Source organism: Apium graveolens, chromosome 7, assembly GCF_009905375.1.
Source record: "Apium graveolens cultivar Ventura chromosome 7, ASM990537v1, whole genome shotgun sequence".
NCBI lineage: Eukaryota > Viridiplantae > Streptophyta > Magnoliopsida > Apiales > Apiaceae > Apium > Apium graveolens.
Genome location: NC_133653.1, coordinates 4739546 through 4760948, shown reverse-complemented (window position 1 = coordinate 4760948; position 21403 = coordinate 4739546). Strand labels below are relative to the sequence as shown.

Here is a 21403-nt window from a genome sequence, read left to right as displayed (position 1 = left end):
TATGTAACACCCCTCCGACTTCCATAACATTCGAGTCTTCCCTCTTTTGGATTGCTGTTAAAAATTGTTGTGCTGTTAAAAAAAGTGATGTTGTAAAAATCAGATGACTGTTTGGTGATTTTTTTTATATACATATGTTTTCATGCGAAAATTTGAAAATAATAATATTTTTGATAATGTTTGATGGTGAAATCAGAGCATTTGCTTCCCGCAAAAGCTGAAAATCAGTTTTTTTCTAATAGCACGGGGACTTCTTTTCTCTAAGAGCAGTTTTTAGCCCAAAAATATTTTTCCGAAAACCAACTTTTAAATTTTATCAAATAGTTTTTTTAACTGTTTTATAGCAAAAAACTGTTGTTACTACTCGCAACAATATTAAACGCACCCTTAATTTATAAAGCAAAATATTACTATTACATGATCACGATCTTTCGAACTGATCTAGGATTCACTTATTGTTTACCCGAATTGGCTATATTTGAGACAATTCCGACTCGGAATCGGGACTTATCCTGATTTTAGAAAAAGACTCAGGATTTGATCTGAGTTATCACAATCTAAGTTCAGTTATAGCCGATGAGTTTATAATAATAATAATGTAGTCCTTGCGTTCATATAAATTGCATCAATAATATCATTCCGTTGTCTAGTTATTAACATCACGTTATTTGCTTACAAATTTTGATAACCAATTTGATACCTCAAGCACGGTTCTTATTAAATTATTACGGATGAACGAATGCACGTATTTATGTATAATATCCGAATGCTGATGAATTGAGATGACGAAGATGTTGAATTGGTATAAAGTTGCAAATTGGATGTGTATGTGATGATGTGTGTAATAATATACTAGAAACTGGCAGTTTAGGCCGGTGTATATTTAATCATATTCTTAGGTATCAAGATGGTTGATTACAAGATATATAATTTAATCACGTAAAAAGAAGACGCAAACAAAAAAAAATTGTTTAACGAGTTTAAATATCCACTAATAATTACGAATTTATTTGATCTCACCCCATAATGTTCTTTCATTCCATCCCAATCAGTCGTAGAGTTGAAAAAGATATGAAGATCGACGATCATGGCTATACAATTGACAAGCACACTAGCCACTTCAAGAACATGAGTTCAAGGGCACATTGTTTTCCTTATAAATACAAAAGAATTAGGAAATGGACCTTTTGAGTTGGTCCAACTTCATTACCCATATCTAATTATCTATGTACCATACATTCTACGTAATTAGATAAGTTGTTTCCTTCTACTACTATGCCCACTTTTGGCAGCTAGGTTTACGCAGTTCCTCTCCGAGAGGATGGGAACAGCCGAACAGGGAAGAAGATGCTAAATGAACACTTAAGCTAATCAGTTGGAAAGAAAAGGGTTAAACTGTACCGTATTGGCGCTTTTACCGGCTAGCTGAGTATAAGCATCCAGCAGGATGTTGTCGACTTACTACTGCAATATGAATTCAATTATTTGAAAGTTGGCTAGTTAATTGATAAGCCCTTGAACCGTTCACCTAGCACAGATTTGTTACCCTACAAACTCAACCAAGTACATCTTGAACTGCTAGAAAAATAACAAACATACAACTTTATGAGATATATAATATCACTCCTTAAAAGTAATGTATTACACAAATCTGCAAACGTCACTCATTTATGTCAAAATTTCTTAAATATTACATGTTTCCAATGAAATACATTACTTACCAAAATTTGAGTAAAGGTATAATAATACTACTCTACTCTCAGCTGCAATGTACAGACTGAGAAATTTCTCAAGTTTGGCACGAAATTCAATAGTTGCTCTTTCATTTTAGCGAGACTTTCTTCCCATCCACCACGAACTTCTCACTGCCTTCAAGCTGTGACACAATAAGAATTAGTTATTCAGGTTGACAGAGTGAAGAAAATGTCATAAGATTGGGTTTGCAAAAAAAAAAAAAAACGAGAACAATAAGTTCACTACAACCAACAAGATACCTTTTGTTTCAAAAAATCAAGAGCATCTCTTTTTGATGAGAAGTTCGAAAAAGTCGAAGGTGATTGTTGATTTATAAGAACTTTAAGTTGTTTCAACTTCAATGATTCTCCAGGCACCTGCAAACAAAACACTAAGTAGGGAAAAAATAAAAGCTTCAAAAAAACTTTGATCAAATTAAAAAACGCACTTGACGAAGAAGCTGTCTACACAGCTTTTTTAGCTTCGGTTTTGGTTCATCGCTCCTTTCGCTTTCAGAGTCAACATACTTCCGTTTTGGTGAACTAGAATCGGCAGGACTATCGTCATCACTATCATCAAAAGATGTTTTCTTCCCCTCAAAGTGGACCCCGGCTATTTTCTTAGGCCGATCTTTAATTCCAAGACCTTGCTTTCCGGTTGTAGCCTTATTCTATAGACAAACAATGGGATTAGCATACAACCTCCCACCTTAACAATGAAATTGCTTCCCTACTGGTTTTACTAACCAACGCAAAATTTTGAGTATTTACAATAGAAGTTGTGTGATGTGTGTAAAAATTGCCTTCTGCCGAAACACATTTTTTTATGTGATTTTACAAAAAACATTGTGCTCTGCAGATGAAAACTCTAATTTATAATTTACACAAGGAGCACTTTTGTCCTAAAGCAAAACAAATACATTCTGTCATTGTGCAGAACGAATAGATATGGGTTGTTGATTGAACATATATTGGACGCTGATATTGATATCAAGTTCTAATTCTGACCAAGGTTCTAATTTAATCCAGACCCTAAATATCCATGTATGGTACACTTTATTATAAGTTATACCATTAGATTGCATTTACATTTTTTTACGTGTAAGATTATGCTCTTAATTATAAATTACACATATTATGATTATTAGACAATCAGAATTATATATTCCTCTCGGCTAGAATGAAAACAACGAAGAGAAAGAAAAAAAACAATAAAGAGCATAAAATTGGAAAAGATGCATACTTGCACAAGGTTGTAAAGGTTTTCCTGATCCTCTTCATGAAATGCAGTCCTTTCATGAGGATTGTGAGTGGGTTCTCCTGAAACAATTTTCTTCTTCTTAGACTGTGCCCCAAGCAAACCTCCTGAAACAAATCCAGATTTGTAACCCCACCAGTCTACTGGCATTTCCTCTGGTACATTACCTGATTCAAAAAGGCTCGTCTCTTTAGCGACAACATTAATTTCAGGTAAATATTGGGACTACCTGAAGGTATGCTAAAATTTAATCGACTGAAACGATATAAAGCAAAACATGTACCCACAAAGTACAAAAGAAATCAGGTAATCAGTGAAATCATAACGTCTCAAAAGGTAAATTACTTGGGTGAAGATGTCCATAAATGCATATAGCTGTATAGCTCAAATTTTTTTTCTTTATCAATAAACTAGTAGAGGACTTGGGTTTTCACCAACACTGGACATTTTTGCATTAACTAGATTAAAATTTGAAAGGGTATACTTTATAAGATTTTACTATACCTTCAGCAACGAAAACATTACTTTCCAAAGGTTCTACAGACTCTGATCGTCCAACCTGATCACTCTTTATCACAGATGACTCCTCAGTTTTTTTAACCTGCATAATAATTGTTTAAGAGGATTATAACCAGTAAAGTGATTAAAAAAAGGTAGACAGAACTGGCACAAGAATGAAATCAGAGAACATATTCCAAAGTTCCAATATCTGAAAAAGAACACCTCTGGCTGCTCTAGTCTGAATACTTCTTATTGGGTAGTATAGGGTATTTTGGCAGGAAACCAAAAGGAGATTTCATTTGTAAACTAAAAAAATACATGTAACACTTCACTTTTCAAAGTACTTTTACAAACGTCAGACTTAGAAACAACCTGCAGCAAACTCTTAAAGAACCTTCCTTGTTCAATTTTCAGATGTGACAAGGATCAATTACTATTACTGAGCTATGTTATTGTGACAGACAATCTGGATTTCATGATTTCAGTCCAAATTCTATGAGCCCTAGTCAGTAGTATTTTCTCAATTATACTCTTTGGAAGATATTAATGTTCCATGTTTAGTTATTAAATATTTTGCAACTGACTTGCTCTTTATCTCTTCTCTTATCCAGAAACCTAGGACAATAGTTCTTTTGCGACTGACTTCCTCTTCCTCTATTGTTTTCCTTTCACCATTTCTTCATATTTCTTGTCCTCCATCAAAATGTACTCATTTTTGCAGCAGAAAAAAGACCACCATTTCATTTATTTTAATTGTTCCTTCAGCACGCTAAGTTTCAAAATTTGTGTCCACTATTTGCTTATATAGTTCCAAATCACTATCACTACAAATATAATAATGTAGTTTCTTATGTAGAATGTGTTTCCTAGTTTTAAGAACTGACCAGAATCCCCTCAAGATCCTTTGAAGAGTATGACTGGACAAGTTTCCCCTTCTCTCTTCTCTTGTACCTGACGGTCACAAAAGTTAAAATACAAGCATAAGATTCCCTTTTCACCTAGCTTGCTGAATTTATGAAACTATAACCAGAATCTAGATGTCGGAGATAGTCATATATTACATAATGTATACCTTCCTTGTGGCCGGGTAGACTTGACAACTGGCACATGATTCTCATTAGATGTTTTTGGTTCCTCAGCTTCGTCCTTTTCAACAACTTTTGCAACAGATATAAATTCAACACCGCCAAACAGGGTAAAACTGATGGAAAAAGTATTACCATTATACATAAATACAAAAAAAAAACAGAAAAATTGGTCTACCTTCTGCATTCTTCACTTCCGTTGCTTGCTACCAAATCATAATCAAAATAAATTATTAGTAAAATGGAGTGCAAACAACATTTTCACTTTCATGCTATTTCATTATATTCCAATGTCTTACCACTTTCAACCTTTTAAGAATACTATCAAATTGTGCTGTATCAAACGCCCAAGGGTTAGGCTTCTCCAATCCAACACCTGTGTCATGGATTTCCATCTAAGTACATATACTAATATCAAGTGACAGAGATAACAAACAAATACATCCAATTATAGATGGGGGGGTCCAATATTACATTAACAACATACGAGAGCAAAAATAATAACTCACTCACATGCTCACAAACATACACACACACACAAATATATGAGGAAGTAATATTACCAGCAGTGTCCTGCTTGTTCTTAACCCTGACATGACCTTTAATCCCTTGTTTATCTTTGCCAAGACCTTCTCCTTCTTCCCACCCCTGCATATCCACAAATTAACATATAAAATAACACCATTTTAAAAAACCACGAGAATAAAAGGAATTTACACCAAAAGTATACATAAAATTAATTTACATTACTAATTATTTATATTAGTCATACAGTTATGAATCATTCCCTCAACTTCTCACAATAGAGTTGCGTATTCGTATCTAAGGAAGACTATCTATTTAATTAGACAAATTATGAAATCAAGATCTCTTCTATTAAAAAATACTTTTTCCTTGTAACACAAACACTTTCATAGCTTTTGAAAGCATAAAAGTCCGTAACAAACTTAACAAAACACAAACAGGTTACATGCTTATCACACCAGCGACAGGTCATATACTCCTTTCACATTTGAACATTTGCATATACTCAAGTAATCCATACAATTAATATACACTATTAACTCCATCCATTATCACCACACAAATAACTAATCCTCTCGAGTCGTGATAAACCTGTTCTCGTCTAAAAAAACCTAACTTATATCAGCCAATTATCATACATACACTTAATTTACTCTATTACCTCCATCCATCAATTATCATACATACATACAGTTAATTTTACACTATTAACTACATCAATTATCAACACATAAATAAAATCCTACCTCAACTCAGTCAATTACCGATACACAAATAAATAATCCTCTCGAGTTTTCGCAATAAACTAGTTCTCATTTTAGCAAAGGCCTACACAAATAAACAATGATCTCGAGTTTTCGCAATAAACTAACTATCACGAAAAAAAACAATTCACGCACATTTACACATACACACATAAACTAAAAACATATATAATGAAAATTGAGGTGTTATAATGATTAATACCATTTGTTTCATGAGGCGAAACGCCGGCGACTTTTTGACGATGCCGACGTAGCAAAGAGGAGCTTCCGGCGAGGCCATGCCGGAAATTGAAGAGTTCCGATCTTCAATTTCGTCGATCGCCGGCGATTAGTAAACCCTAGCCGTCGAGTCGGTGGCGTAAAAGAGGGGTTTGAGGTTGTTAGGCTCAACGTATATATTAGTCAATGAAAAGTTTATACTTTATCTGATACGGCGTCGTTTAAGTGAGTAGGTAAGAGGTAATTGGGCTTGATGCATGGGCTTTTGTTGGGCTGGAGACATGGGCTTTTGTTGTTCGAATTTAGTGGTTTTAGTGGTTATATATATGCTTATTTTGTTGGAAAACATATTTTGAGAAAGAGAGAGAGAATTGCCTAAGAATAACAAAGTTAAGAGAGTAAATATCGATATAAAGAAAAAATGTGTTATTTTTAAAATATTTAAAATAAAATAAAAATAACAAAAATTTATCGAGATGGACTGTGGATTGAGTACAGTTAAACCTTGATAAATAAATTTTGGACCGAAATTTTTATTCATTTAGCGAGATTATTCTTTTATTGAGATTAGAAAAACATAATCTCTATAATAACTCGACCACACCTCGTTAGTCGTTACACCGATTTATCAAAGAAACTTTTTCAACCCTCGATATTCTTTTTGATCATCTTCTACGAGCTCTATTGTTTCACGTTATTTTTTATTCCCTCGGTCCCGGCCAATTGTTATTTTTTTGAGTGAGTGTCCAACACGTATTTTAAGATGAATATAAAGTACAGTTTTATTTTTTACTCCCTCAGTCCCGGCCAATTGTTTTAAGTGTACACGGTTTGGCCAACCAGACCAATCCAAACCGAACCGATCCTATTTCGGCCGAACCAAACCGATTTTTTTCAACCCGATATATAGTTGGGTTGAAAAAATGTCAACCCGATTTAATTGGGTTGGATATGGTTTTCGATAATTTTAAACCAATCCAATCCAACCCGATTAAAATATATATGTACATTCTAATAAGTTAATCCAAAATTATGTTTAGGTCATTTACATAGATCCATATATCTCTAACTCTAAATATAACTTATAACTTCTCTGTTCATAGTTCATTTCGTAACAACAATAGATGTTTGATTAGTGTTATATTTTTTACATTTATGATTCATTCCAATATTTAAAGCGTGAGCAATATTATTAGTATTTTTGATATCGAAAATTAGATGTTTAAGATATTTAGTATGGAGGATTGTAATATTGTTTTGAACTATTTTCAAGTGTTTTAAACTTTGAAACCTTATGTTTTATTATAATTTTTTATATTAAGTTTGTATATTTAATAAACTAATCAAACTGATTCAAACCGAACCAAATCGAAGTATACAAATTGGTTTGGGTTACAAATTTAAACGGTTTGGGTTGGCTTGAAATTTTGAAAACCCGAATTAATTGGGTTGGGTTGTTAAATTCTCCCAACCCGCCCAACCCGATCCGTGTACACCCAATTTCTCTTCGACAAAACACAACTATCTGTTTGTTTCAAATATTAGAATTTGCAAGTATAAGACGCATGCATGTGCGCCACTTTTCACCAAAGGATTCCATCAATGTAAATCTTAACACCTATAAATGTAAGAGAACGAGGATATAAAGGTTAATTTTAGTATACTTTTCTCAAGTTCATGACAAATACATGTAAATAAGTAAATCCTAATTATTTATTAATAAATATTTACTTACCATATATTTTACATGTCTTTTGAGTAGGAAAGTAAGCAATTTGATAATAAATATAATACACTCAATTCAACTATTATCTTAGGAAATTTTACTAAAGTTAACCTTATTATAATCCTTATTCTCTAAATTAATACTCTATCTGTCTACATTTCAAAAATAGTAAAATTTAATAATATAAAAATCAACTACATCCACTATTTTATTCCAACATACTCACTATATACATTAAAAATTGGTCGGTCTCACCACTTTACACACTTTTTTTATTTTTTTCTCACTAAATTATACTTTTTTCTTAATCTCCGCCAAACCCTGTAGGTAGAGAATTCAACGGGACGGAAGGAGCATGTATTTTAGTAAGTACCAATAAATATAATATAAATATAATATGTACTTAGTTAAGTTCCCTAAGCTAAGTACATACAACTATGTCAATAAATAGTTTAATGAAAGATAACACGTATGTATAGGGTTGTAATTCAGGTCGAGCAAGTCGAGTTTCGAGGTGAATTTAATTAAGTTGAGCTGAGCCAACTTGTTTAACTAATCGAGACTAAACATCTGCCCTAACTTGACTCATTTAATTTCACGGTCGAGTTGAGCCGACTCGTATAGCTAAACAAACCAATTTTAACAAGTCGGCTCTTTTAATTTTACACCTAGTCGAGCATAAATCTCTACCCAAACTCGGCTTGTTTATTTCATGAGTTGAGTCGCCTCGTTCAATTAAACGAGCCGAAACTTCTGCACCACTCGTTACGAGCTAAGTCGAGCCCATTTAAACGAGTTCGAGCAGGGCGAACTCACGAGCCACCCGTCTCGAATTACGGCTATGTATATTATGACATGTACGAAGCAAAAGAGACTCTTATGATCCAGCAAAGGCCATGAAGAGAGACTCTTTATGATCCGGCCTTTGGCCGTGTAATATACCCACTCCACTCCGTCCCTTTCAGTTGTTTATATTTTTTAGAGAGTATCTGACACGTATTCTAAGGTGCATATAAAATATAGTTATGCATTTTTTTTACAATTTTTTATTCTGAATAAAAATTAAAATATTCAACTTTTATTCGGAAAAAAAAAATTGTAAAAATAAGTTAAATAACCATACTTTTTATGCACCTTAATATGCGTGTCGGACACTTTCTCAAAAATGTAAACAATTGGAAGGGATTGAGGGAGTACTCAGACAAAAAATAAAGTTGATTTAAAATGAAAGCCACTAGGCTGCTAACTTGAACAGTAATTATATCAAACACAATTTATTCTTCACAATACCTGAGAGGCAGGCAATTAAAGTTTCAATATTTGACTTCGAATTCTAAATTTGACAAACAAAGTTGATGGACACACGAGTCAGGATGAGTACTCCATTCCACCTTAAATGGTTGCAGTCGTTCAACAGCCGACACCTCCCCCCATGCCCAGTTGACTAAACTTGTCCCTTCATGCAGTGCAGGTGTTTGGTTCAGAATGATCCATTGTACTAATTATCTCGAAGCATGACAACAACTTAATAGCTTATCGACGACTGTTTGTCGACTCAACTTATAAGCTGAATTTATAACTTATAAGTTGATAAGTTCAATGTTAGCAAGACGTACTTTTTCTCAACTTATTATGTTTTTTCGTTTTTTTTATTAATTTTAGTTTTAAAAAATATATTTGTAAATGTTAATCTAATATAAAATTCACGAATTAGGATAATTATATTTAAAAGTTATTTATTTTAGTTTATTTAAGTAAAAAAAATTCTAACTTATAGATAAAATTATCCAAACACTTACATAATTTATAAATATTTATCTAATTATCACTTATAAGTCATTTATTCATTTTAAGTTATAAATTATTTATTTTAAGATTTCCCAAACGAACACAATATTCGAACATAAGACATAAAAGAGCCATATTCACCGTTCAACATATCAACCAAGGACTGTTGAAATTGTGTTTGATCACTTCAGGTTAAATCACGTCGAAGTTGGTATTCAACTGAATATGGTCGAATTTAACACTTGACTACATTCTATGGCCGAATTTAATTTTTTAGACAGGATTTTTGAATTTGAGCCACAATTTAAAATTTTATGTGAAAAAATTGGATTGACTACTTATAATGGATTTCGGTCGAATTTGGTCGGTCATATTTAATTTTCAAATTTAGTCAGTTGTATTGAAATTACTAGATCGAAACTAGGTAAGTTTGACCTTGTATTTTAGACTCTCTTATAAATAATCGATCATCAGTAAGTCGGTCAAATTAGCTAATTTAAATTAATATGATCAAATTTAACTAAATTCGACTAACTATGTACATTCAGTTATATTTAATCGATTTTGGTAATAATTCTCTCTCCCGACACTCGTGAATTTTATTAGAATCGATTACTTAATAGGGCGATATTTAACAAATACTAGCTTACGGCCCGTGCGATGCACGGGTCTTGATTAATATTTATATATTTTTATTTCTATTTTATATAATTTTATTAAAATTCTATAAAAAAAACTAAATAATGATTATGTTATTATGCTTTTATTGTGTATAATTTCAAGTTAAGTATAATTATTATATCATTGATGAGATCTTATTCATAAATAATAATGTAAATATTTGTTGTTAGTGAGATTCGAACCTCAAAACTTATATGTATTTTTATAAATAATAATATAAATATTTGTTAACGGGATTCGAACATGAGAACTTATATATATTTTTATAATAATAATATATTTGTTGTTGACGGGATTCGAACCAGAGAACTTGTGAAGTGTATTTTTTAGTATTTAAATCTGACGGCTCTTATTATTTGACGTAGAAGATCTGACGGTTGTGATGGAAAGAGATAACCAAAATGAGGGGTTAATCAAACTACAAATTATACCCTATTCCGTTTATTATAGTATAGTCAACCAAACTACAAATTATACTCCATTCCGGAGTTCACGAGTTGTGTTTTCATTTGCTCCGGCATCTAGAATTCAGATGACGGTGCAATTGGTAGATTCTTAAACCTCAAAGCTAAAAGGTAAGAAGAGAAATGAAAGTTAGCAGCTTTATCTGCATTCTACCATAGCATGGAAAAAATGTGGTTCTATGAATACAGTCGAAGTGAATAAGCATTTTCATAAATAATACATTACGTGCCTAATTTTAATTTATATCTGCCAAACATTACTTTGCACCCGAACTAAAGTAAGTTACATTTATAGGATTAGCAAAACAAATCCCCAAGAGTTTCTAATATTGTTGACATAGCTTCTTACGTGAGATTTTTTTTGAAACATGTTTGGAATATATAATCACATGCGTAACCATTTACACCTTGTCTGTACCTATTTTGGAGCGGTGGTCTAAAAGGTGATACAAAATCCAAACATTTAAAACTCATGAGTTATTATTTTTGACTGTCCTGTACATGTTTCAAGAATGTAACAATAAATTGTGGTTTAATTGTACTGCAACAAAACCGGGCAAATCAATGGATTAGACAAATTGGTCGGTTTAGGGGTCTAACGATCGGATTTGCGGGCATAACCGATCAAATGTAGTTGTCGGTTAAAAATTTTCAATTATGACGTATTGATCGAATTTGAGTATCTTAATTTATTATTGAAATGGCCGGTTATAAATTTGAAAATTTCGACAAGGATGAGTCCAACTAACGTACCTCAAAACATGTGAACACACACGTGGACCAAAACGTGACATCACGTGTTGTGTCACGTCCCAGGTCAATATAAATGTAAGGCATGACAAAATACATATTTAGACACGTCATTTACACTTTATCGATTACATTACTTGTAAGCTTGTAATTCGAATTGAGTTGAGTTGAGTTCAATTGAATATTCACTAAATCAGTTTAAGTCCTCTAATAATCAGCTTCCTTAACCAGGATCTTATATTCTAATATATTCCCTCATTCGAGAGCTCGTTAATGTGTCGAAAAGTGGATCACGAACGCTCATTTTTGAGTTTTAATTTATCATCTGTGTCACGATAAATTGTGAGAATATCGGGGATGATAGGAGTCGCACATGAGTCCTCTGTCAGCTTGAGATCTGATACCATGTCAAGAAACCAGCTACTCTAGAACCTAAAGATATTAGAAAATGACACTTTCGGGGATCTTATATTCTAACAAAACGGGCATCCCTGACTCAATACCAACGATTATTTTTTTATGTTAATTTGTTAAAACTTAAATATTATAATACTCTAAGCATGTAAGTAATTATTTTCTGACATCTAATACCAGATTATAATACTCTAAGCAAGTAAGTTTATTCAAAAAATATATAAGTGGAAAACTTTAGAACTAGATATCGTTTCTTTGAGACGAGAACATTTCTGGAGAACTAGAGTTTAAGAAAAATATTTGCTCATATGTAGTCTAAGGTTCAATTCCACGTAACGTGCATAAAGACCTGGAAATATCATATTATTCCTTGCATAATTTGTCTTGAACTGTCATTATTCTTTGCACAATTTGTGTAGACTAGACCTTAATGTTAATCGCGTGAAATTAAAAAAAAAAAACTAAGAAAGAAGAGTAAATATCATGTGACCGGACTTTTTACTCATTTTAAAGAAAATTGATCAAAATTTTCATTTTTAAACATTGTCCGTCTTTGTTTCAATGTTTTCAAAAAATGGTTCTTAAAAATTCCGTTAACTCTTCGTCGTTATCAAGAGCATGTTAAGGAATCAGTTACTCTAAAATCTCAAGGTGTTAGAGGAATGCCCCAATAGAATCATATATTTAACACTCCCCCTCACTCGAAAGCCCATTTATGGGTCGAAGAGTGGAACACCGGCACCCATCTTTGGGGCATTAATTGTCTTTAGTGTCCACATTAAATTGTGAGAATGTTGGGGGTGGCTGGGAATCGAACCTTAGTTCTCCCGCCAGCCTAAGCTCTGATACCATGTTGAGTAACCAGCTCATCTAAAATCTTAAGGTGTTAGAGAATGGCCATTTCCAGGATCTTATATTATTCTAACAATAATTAATAATTTTTATTAACAAGTGAAATCTCTTTTTAAGTTTTACTTTAATTTCACCGTTGATTCCTACTATAACCCTAAGTGTATTATCTTTATCTTTTTTATTACTATATGAGTTATAATTGTATATGTATTAGTTTTACAAAATTTTTATTCTTATAAACTACATATTATTATTGTTATTATAGGTTAGAATCCTATTTTTAATTATATTTTAAAATAAATGGTTCGAAAAATTGGCTCAACTAAATAATTTCCGAAAAATATAAATAATGACATTTATATGTTTAAATTAGCTATTTTAATCTAGAATTTTTTTAGTTGTTGGTGGAGTTTCATTTTAATAAAATAATACGGATATTAGATACCGTATTTAGGTTTCACCACTAAATAATGATTAAATTGTTCAAAACGTATTATTATTACAATTTTATTTCCCATAACACTCTAAATTATTTTTTGACAGGGTACTTGATTTTATCTTATGTATTTTGGTTTCGGCCCTTGATTACTATTTCATGTACAATTCTATATTACTTTTTAATGAAATGTAAAATTGTTTGAATCATGTTATAATTACACTATTTTTACTTTCCATATAATCTTTAATTTTATTTTTTTTAAATAGTAAAATGTTCGGATCATATTATGATTACAATATTTTTATTTTTCATATAGATCTATATTCTTTTTAACGATCTGATACATAGTTTCACCGTATTTTCGTTTCAATCTGACCCATTTAAGTTGGACTTGATTTTACTATGTTTTGTTTTACCGTTTTTTGGTTCCACCACTAAATTTGTATTTTACGGAAGTAATGAAATTGTTGAAATTGTTGAAATTGTAGTATAATTATAATAGTTCGACGTCCCGCATATTCTATATTATTTTTTGTTAGAAGAATAAATTTGTTCGGATCGTGTTTTATTTACAATACCTTATATTTTTTTAAAAACTCTTACCTTTTTAATGATACATTACTTGATTTCACGTATTTTGATTAACCATAACATCAATATATTACGCTGATTATATTATTATAAATAAAATTTAATAAAATTTTCTCGACCCCGTACTTCACACATGTTATCTTCTAGTTTATATTAATTTTCAAAAAAAATGTTTCACTTCGTTAAAATAATAATTTATGATTTTGAGAAGGCTTTTTCTCTAATACCCTAAAATTTTAAATAAGCTGATTAATCAACATTGTATCAGAGCTCAGACTCGCAGATGACTCAGATTCGATCTCTGTCATTACAATATTTCTCACAATTTATCATGAACACAAAAGACAAAATAATACCCTACATACGGGATTCACTTTCGACCCATACAATGGACTTTTGCGAGTGACCACATACGAGATTCACTTTTCGACCCATTATTTAATTTTATAATTAACAGTTAAGAACGAAAAATTTACGAAAGTTGAGATGAGCCATTTTTTAAACACCAAAATTAAACTTACAAATTTTTAAAAATTTAAAATCTTGATCACCTTCTTGATAATCCAAGGCTACGTAATTCGGTACTCATAATTCCATAGTCCATGCATGAGAATAGAAATATTTAAGTGTAATCCCTAATTTCCATAGAAAAAATGAAAAATACATTACTAAAATCAAACAAAATTTAATTTCGTCAGATCAAACTTACTATAATACCAGACTGTTACTAGGAAGGACTATATAGAGGCTCTCTAGTCCCTCATTCTGTTCAAAACATTTGGTGTTCAAAGCAGAATATATTCGCATGTTTGAATCTTCCAGAATGAGATTAATTAATAAACTACTATATATTATTAATCATAATCATTGGTTGATTGACATGTCTTTAATTAAATAATACTCCCTCCGTCACAAAATATTTTGCGTCTTTTGACTTTTTGTATTGTTCATGATAAGCGATTGACTACTAATTTACGTCTAATATAAGATCAAACATAGTCATGACTGATTTTATTGAATTCGTATTTATGAGTATTTTAATATAATGAAGTTTTTATATTTAATACTAATACAAAATTAAAGATATTAACAATCAAAATTGTGTATAAGCAAACGTGTCAACACAAACATAAAACGTTTTTAGGGACAGAGGGAGTAAAAAAGAGTTGTTTGACCGTTTACATAATAATTCAGCATTCAGAAAATAAGGCTATAGATTTGTGCCCCCTACTCTACATATTATAAAATTTGTAAGTTGAAAACTTTACCGAAGTCACCATCACGGTTTTGAATCTGTAGATTTACCTTCCAGAAAGAAAAAGAAACTGTAATTAGAAATTATACTAAAAGATAAATAGGCAGACAAAGTATTTACGAAGTGGTCTTGTCAATCGATTGTTGTTAATCAGTTTGGCGATCGAAAAAAGGTTTGAAAAAAATAAATTGTGATAAATTAGAAGTGGATGGACAAAGTGATAAAAAGTTTTTATATCATCTCAGATTTTGAATTTGATTCTCGCCCATCAAAATTTGTTAGATCAAATATTTATATGACCTAAATTATTCAAAAAACTTATTTACTGAACGATTAATTATGATAATCATTGTCCGGAATCTGGACCAAAATATTATATATAAATTTAGCTTATTCGTCGAGAAGAAGAACGATTTACTTAACACGTGATTTTTTTTTTTTTTGATAAATATGACTTATAAACTTACAAATGAATATTTGTTTCAAATTCTCGAATGAGAGTCAAGTGATTGTAAAACACGTGATTCTAAATATACGAGATGGTCAGAAGTGCAACGTGGAACTATAGCAAATGAACATGCAACCAAGCCATGCTATTCCTTGTTATGGGAAGACTTGTATGCTATGGCATATGTATTGATTTTGTTGAAAACGGTGAAAAATTAAAGTGTGCATTTGTTTCCTGTTCAAAAGCATATAACAAGTCAAAATTTATGCAGAACTATGTTGAATACAAGACTTTCTATTTATTGACTAAAAATCCTACTTGTAATTATATGGTTATTAACTAACCAATTTGCAATCGTAACTAAAATGGTAATTAAACTTGTAAATAATTAAACGTGGCCGCCTAAGGGACCTACTTTGATTCTTCACAGAACCTTCATATGTTGCTCAGAATACTTAAACAATCTCTATATATAGGATTTTGCATGTTTGAAGTTTGATATCTCATTTTTGCATTCAAGTGATTGTTCATAAACCTAACAGAGACTAGCTAGCTACATTTATAAACTTGTTTTTGATGGCATTTTTGAATAATATGTTGTCGAAAATTGCTACGAATGATGGACATGGAGAAAATTCACCTTATTTCGATGGTTGGAAGGCTTATGACAGTGATCCGTTTCATTCCACTGATAATCCTCAGGGAGTTATTCAGATGGGACTCGCGGAAAATCTGGTATTTTATCGTTTGTTCTTTAATGATTTCTCGCCTTCTGAATCGATTGGGATTAATGCATGCACTCTTAAGTGATGAAAATTGTGTCTTTTTCTGATTATTGTTGTTATTTTTGCAGCTGAGCTTTGATTTGGTACAGGAATGGATACTGAAGAATCCGAAAGCTTCCATTTGTACTTCTGAAGGAGTGAATGAGTTTAAAGATACCGCGATTTTTCAAGATTATCACGGCTTACCTGAATTCAGAAATGTATGTCCACCATCTAGTATTCACATTTTCACTTGCTCAGCAGTTGTTCAAGTCTCAACATATTCACGACAATCTTTTACTGCTGTTCTTACCCTTCTTTAATGACTTCTGCAGGCCATTGCTAAGTTTATGGCAAAAGTAAGAGGTAATACAGTAACATTTGATCCTGATCGCGTCGTGATGAGTGGAGGAGCTACCGGAGCTCATGAAACAATGATGTTCTGTTTGGCAGATCCCGGGGATGCTTTTCTGGTGCCAACTCCTTATTATCCAGGGTAAGTTAAAAAAGCTTCAGTAAGATTTTCTTTTTTTTGTTAATCCGGTGTCCGGGCCAGCTTTCGCGCACCTCAACTAATCACGAGGACTGCTAGCTTCAATAAGATTTATAATTTATTGTTAACTTCTTAGTGTCTTAGTACTTAGCATAAAAATTAAGCATCATTGAACCACTAGTTGGTTAGTTAATTCAGTTTCTGTTAAATGTTTTGTATTGTGCAATAATACACAACTAATAGATTATTGGTTGTGGTCCTGTAGAACATCTATTTTCTACACACTACAAGACATTCATGACTATTTGACTATGCAATTATAGATGACAATGACAGACAATTATGAAATGAACTATATAATTTACAATTATGTTTTGCTATTTCTGCAGATTTGACCGCGATTTAAGGTGGCGAACAGGAGTGAAACTTCTTCCAGTTGTCTGCGAAAGTTCCAATGATTTCAAGATAACCAGAGAAGCTTTAGAAGCAGCATACCAGAAAGCACTGGAGTCAAATATCAAAGTTAAAGGCCTGCTCATCACGAATCCATCCAATCCATTAGGCACGATTTTGGACCGTGATACGTTACAAAGTCTAGTGGATTTCATCAATGAAAAAAATATCCACCTTGTCTGCGATGAGATCTATGCAGCTACAGTTTTTACTAAGCCAATGTATGTCAGCATTGCTGAAATAATAGAGGAGGACAAGAAATGCAATCGCGATTTGATTCATCTGGTGTATAGTCTGTCGAAAGACATGGGCTTTCCAGGGTTCAGAATTGGAATCATCTACTCTTACAATGACTCAGTTGTGAGTACTGCTAGAAAAATGTCAAGTTTTGGATTAGTCTCTACTCAAACTCAACAACTAATAGCAAGCATGTTATCTGATGAAAAATTCATCGATAAATACGTAGCTGAGAGCAGGAAAAGACTAGCTGCACGACATGGAGTGTTCACCAGAGGCCTAATGCAAGTCAGGGTAGGAAATTTGCAGGCAAATGCAGGGCTTTTCTTTTGGATGGATTTAAGACGCCTACTCAAAGAGCCAACAGTTGAAGCTGAAATGGATCTATGGCGCGTTATTATCAATGAAGTTAAGCTCAATGTCTCGCCTGGCTCATCGTTTCATTGCTCAGAACCTGGTTGGTTCAGAGTTTGCTATGCAAACATGGATAATGAAACAATGAGAATCGCTCTGCGACGAATCAAGAAATTTGTTCTTCAAGTTGATGAACGTGAAGTGGCTGCTAAGAAACAAACATGGCACAAAGATTTAAAACTAAGTTTATCATTCAGAAGGTGGGATGATACCATCATGCAGACACCAAGAATGGTAACTCCACATATGATGTCTCCACATATGATAGTTTCTCCTCATTCTCCTCTAGCATCACCTCTCGTTCGAGCTAGAAATTAAGTCATCGTACCTGGTGCACAAGGCTCTGGCATCAACAGGTTAACGAGATATTAAGTTTTTACATCCGATATATATGTTAAAGTAATATAGTTTTCAGGAAAATTTTAGCTTTATTTGTGCTACAACTTGCTGGTGAATTAGTGACTTGATTTATGTCAATTTTTGTAGCCAGGGAAGTTGAGGCATTTTATATGCTAACTGAACTATTTATTTGGTTCATTTGTATCTTTGTATTTGTACTCTTGTATTGTTTGGTGTTCTGGTAAAGATATTGCCATGTAATGTTACTATTGTATATGTGCTACGTACATTTACATTTTTGTATGAACCCATTTTAGGGCATGTTTGGTTTTTTAAAAAAATGTAATTTATTGACTTAAAGTTGAAAAGTGATATTAGGTGTTTGGATAATTTTATGTATAAGTTACTTATAAGTTATATTTTTTTTGAAATAAATAAAAATATAAAATAAAAATATATAAACTAAAATTTTAATACATTAATATAAAATTAAAAAAATTAAGAAAAGGATAACGACCTCGGGATAAAATCATATTAATATAAACTATTCATCCTGGTTAAAATAAAAGTATACTATTTATCCGGGCTAAAAAATAAAACTACATCTTACATTGTCACTCGGGCAAAAAAATTTACAAGAAGTTATTTAAAAAACCTGAATGAATAAATTTTATATCTCAAAATTTTAATCGAATTAATTTTTTAAAAAAATATATAATATTAGATAATTTTACTTATAATTTGTTGATATGTTTGGTGAATCATAATTTACAAGTTAAAAAAAATTAATGCATGAATAAAAAAAATTAGAAGGACAAATTAAAAATAGAAAACAAGCATGCATGTGCTTAGGCCTAAAAAAAGAAAGAAAAAAATAAAGGAAGTAGAGAGGTGACACAGCCCACAGCCCGCAGCCCGTTTTGTGTTTTTTAAAAAATGTAACTTATATAATACACAACATTCATCTTGACAAAATTTAAATTATATTATTGATTCGGGTTAAAAACATAAAATTTAATATAATTATATCGATTTAATTTGGTTGATATAATGGTCTCGAGTTAACACAAAATTATATGATTGAAACGGGATGAAACAAAATTAAAATTAAAAGATGACAAACTATAATTTAAAAAAATTAAATGAAAAAAATCAAATTTAAAATTTTCATCAAACTAAATTAAAAATATATATATAATATATTATTAAAAATATTTCATGCAATTTTAAGCCGTACAAATATAAAAAGTAAATAAGGAAGAAAACTAAATGGGTTGAACAGAAGATGAAGAATGAAAACGAAAATGTTAGAAATTCTAACTTTATGCTTACAACTTATTTTTTGTGGTCAACATCCTATGTTCGATCTTGGCTCACGCGTTTTTAAGCCCATTTAAGCCAAAACCCAAACTAGCTTTTAAGCCCATTTAAGTTAAAATGGACCTCCCCAAACAGGCACTTAATCTGGAGGCATTTCACATATTCTATTTTAAGCCTCTGTACTTTAAAACTCCCCCCTTCCCAATATACGTTTCCTCTTTTGACTTTTGGTACTGTTCACGGTAAACGATTGATTACTAATTTACGTCTAATTTAATAATATCAAATATAGTCATTAGTGATCTCGTTGGATTCATATTTATCAGTACTTTAATACAGTGAAATTTTTTATATTTAATACTAATACGAATTTAAAGATATTAACGATCAAAATTGTGCATTGGCAAATGTGTTCAACACAAAGAGGAAACGTTTTTAGGGACGGAGGGAGTAATTCTTACCTATTTTTTTATCACCTTGAGCAGTTGAGCATACAATTTTTCTTTTAAATTGTTTTTTAATTCTTTTTTTACCTTTCTTACCCTTGTACAGGGTTGCACATGGATTGCGTAAACCGGCCAAACCCATCCAACCAACCCTTTTTTAATCCGAAAAAACCGACCCAATGCCTTCTACCAGGCAATACATATACTTGATTTGGTCATTTGATATTTACAAAGGGACAGCTTAAGCCCATCAATGAACACATTGTATCACAATCATGGTACTGTAAACAAAGCCTAAAAAAATGTCAATCAAGCACAACTATAAATTATCAATCAAATGCATTGTAAATATCACAAAAAATGACAAAATTTCTTATTCATTACATCAGAATGCACGTTAAGTTCAGCATATTTGAAAAAGAAAGGCACAAAAAGACAATATTGCAGTGTGCTAAGCAGCAAACAGTGATAAGCTCTGAAAAGCTCATGTTGGAAGAAAAGTGATGGGATGATAATGAAATGAATTGAAATATATACATATATATCTTTTGTGTGATGTAATATTTACAAATTTATTCATACATTCTGTTTTAAACTTTTAAAAAATCAACCCTACCAACAAGGAAAAAGTGTTTAGTTCTCCTTGCTAATCAATTTCTTCACTATTTCGATATCTTTATTGAGTTCCGGTCCCTTACAAGTGATGGATGCAACCATATATCCGCGGATAGCTTAATGTAGAAGGTCATGTCACTCTGTCCATACTTATTAAATTTTAGACCTTTTTCTATCTAAGGAAATTTTTCGTGGACAGATAGTTTGTCAACTATTGCTGGACGTGGACCATCGCCCTTCTTTCTTACTACTCTTTTGTTTTACATCTTTTAGATCTCCACAAGGGTTTGCTGGACTAAATTCATGATATTCAAGCTCTTGAAATGATTAAATTGGTATGAGAACTGCAATGTGTCTCTGGAGAAGTAATGTTACCATTTTTATTCTCAGTAGTTGTCATTCATTGCAGAATTTTTTCATGTTTGTCATATATATTAATTCAACCAATTTTATTCTCTTAGTTATAATTGTTAATTTAATTTTTAGTTATAAACAACCTCTATTTGTTATCGTTTTAGCATTGAAAAATAACCATATATTATTGCTTAAGTGCATGAATTAATTAGTTAATTAAAGCCAATTTCTGTGGGAACGAACTAGAAAAGATTTTATATTACTTGCGAACGCGTATACTTGCGTGTATTATTAGCGCGTGTTTAGCGACTAACAAGTTTTTGGCGCCGCTGCCACTGCAGTGTTAATTTTTAGTTTATGTATATCTGTTTTCTTGTCTTTTTCAGGTGATCTAGCGAGCGTGTATGTATACGCGTTCTCGGACTCGTAAGAGAAATCTGGATCAATGAAGATCATATTTCATCTTACCAGATTA

The 21403-nt window shown here is 31.7% G+C and overlaps 2 protein-coding genes across 2 annotated transcripts; one reads left to right on the top strand and one right to left on the bottom strand.

Moving 5' to 3' along the window:
* Positions 1-1585: 1585 nt before the first annotated feature.
* On the bottom strand, positions 1586-6246 carry LOC141672371 (G-patch domain-containing protein 1). The gene is made up of 11 exons (XM_074478948.1): positions 6069-6246; positions 5141-5225; positions 4877-4953; positions 4756-4783; positions 4565-4649; positions 4377-4443; positions 3496-3592; positions 2977-3158; positions 2183-2404; positions 1995-2111; positions 1586-1876 (listed from the first exon to the last, which is right to left on the bottom strand). The coding sequence occupies exons 1-11, from the start codon at positions 6144-6146 to the stop codon at positions 1823-1825; spliced, it is 1092 nt and encodes a 363-aa protein (XP_074335049.1). The 5' UTR covers positions 6147-6246; the 3' UTR covers positions 1586-1822.
* Positions 6247-16018: 9772 nt separating this feature from the next.
* LOC141670558 (1-aminocyclopropane-1-carboxylate synthase-like) lies at positions 16019-18467 on the top strand. The gene is made up of 4 exons (XM_074476464.1): positions 16019-16228; positions 16347-16478; positions 16593-16753; positions 17140-18467. Exons 1-4 carry the CDS (start codon positions 16070-16072, stop codon positions 18170-18172), a joined length of 1485 nt encoding a protein of 494 aa, XP_074332565.1. The 5' UTR covers positions 16019-16069; the 3' UTR covers positions 18173-18467.
* Positions 18468-21403: the final 2936 nt, after the last annotated feature.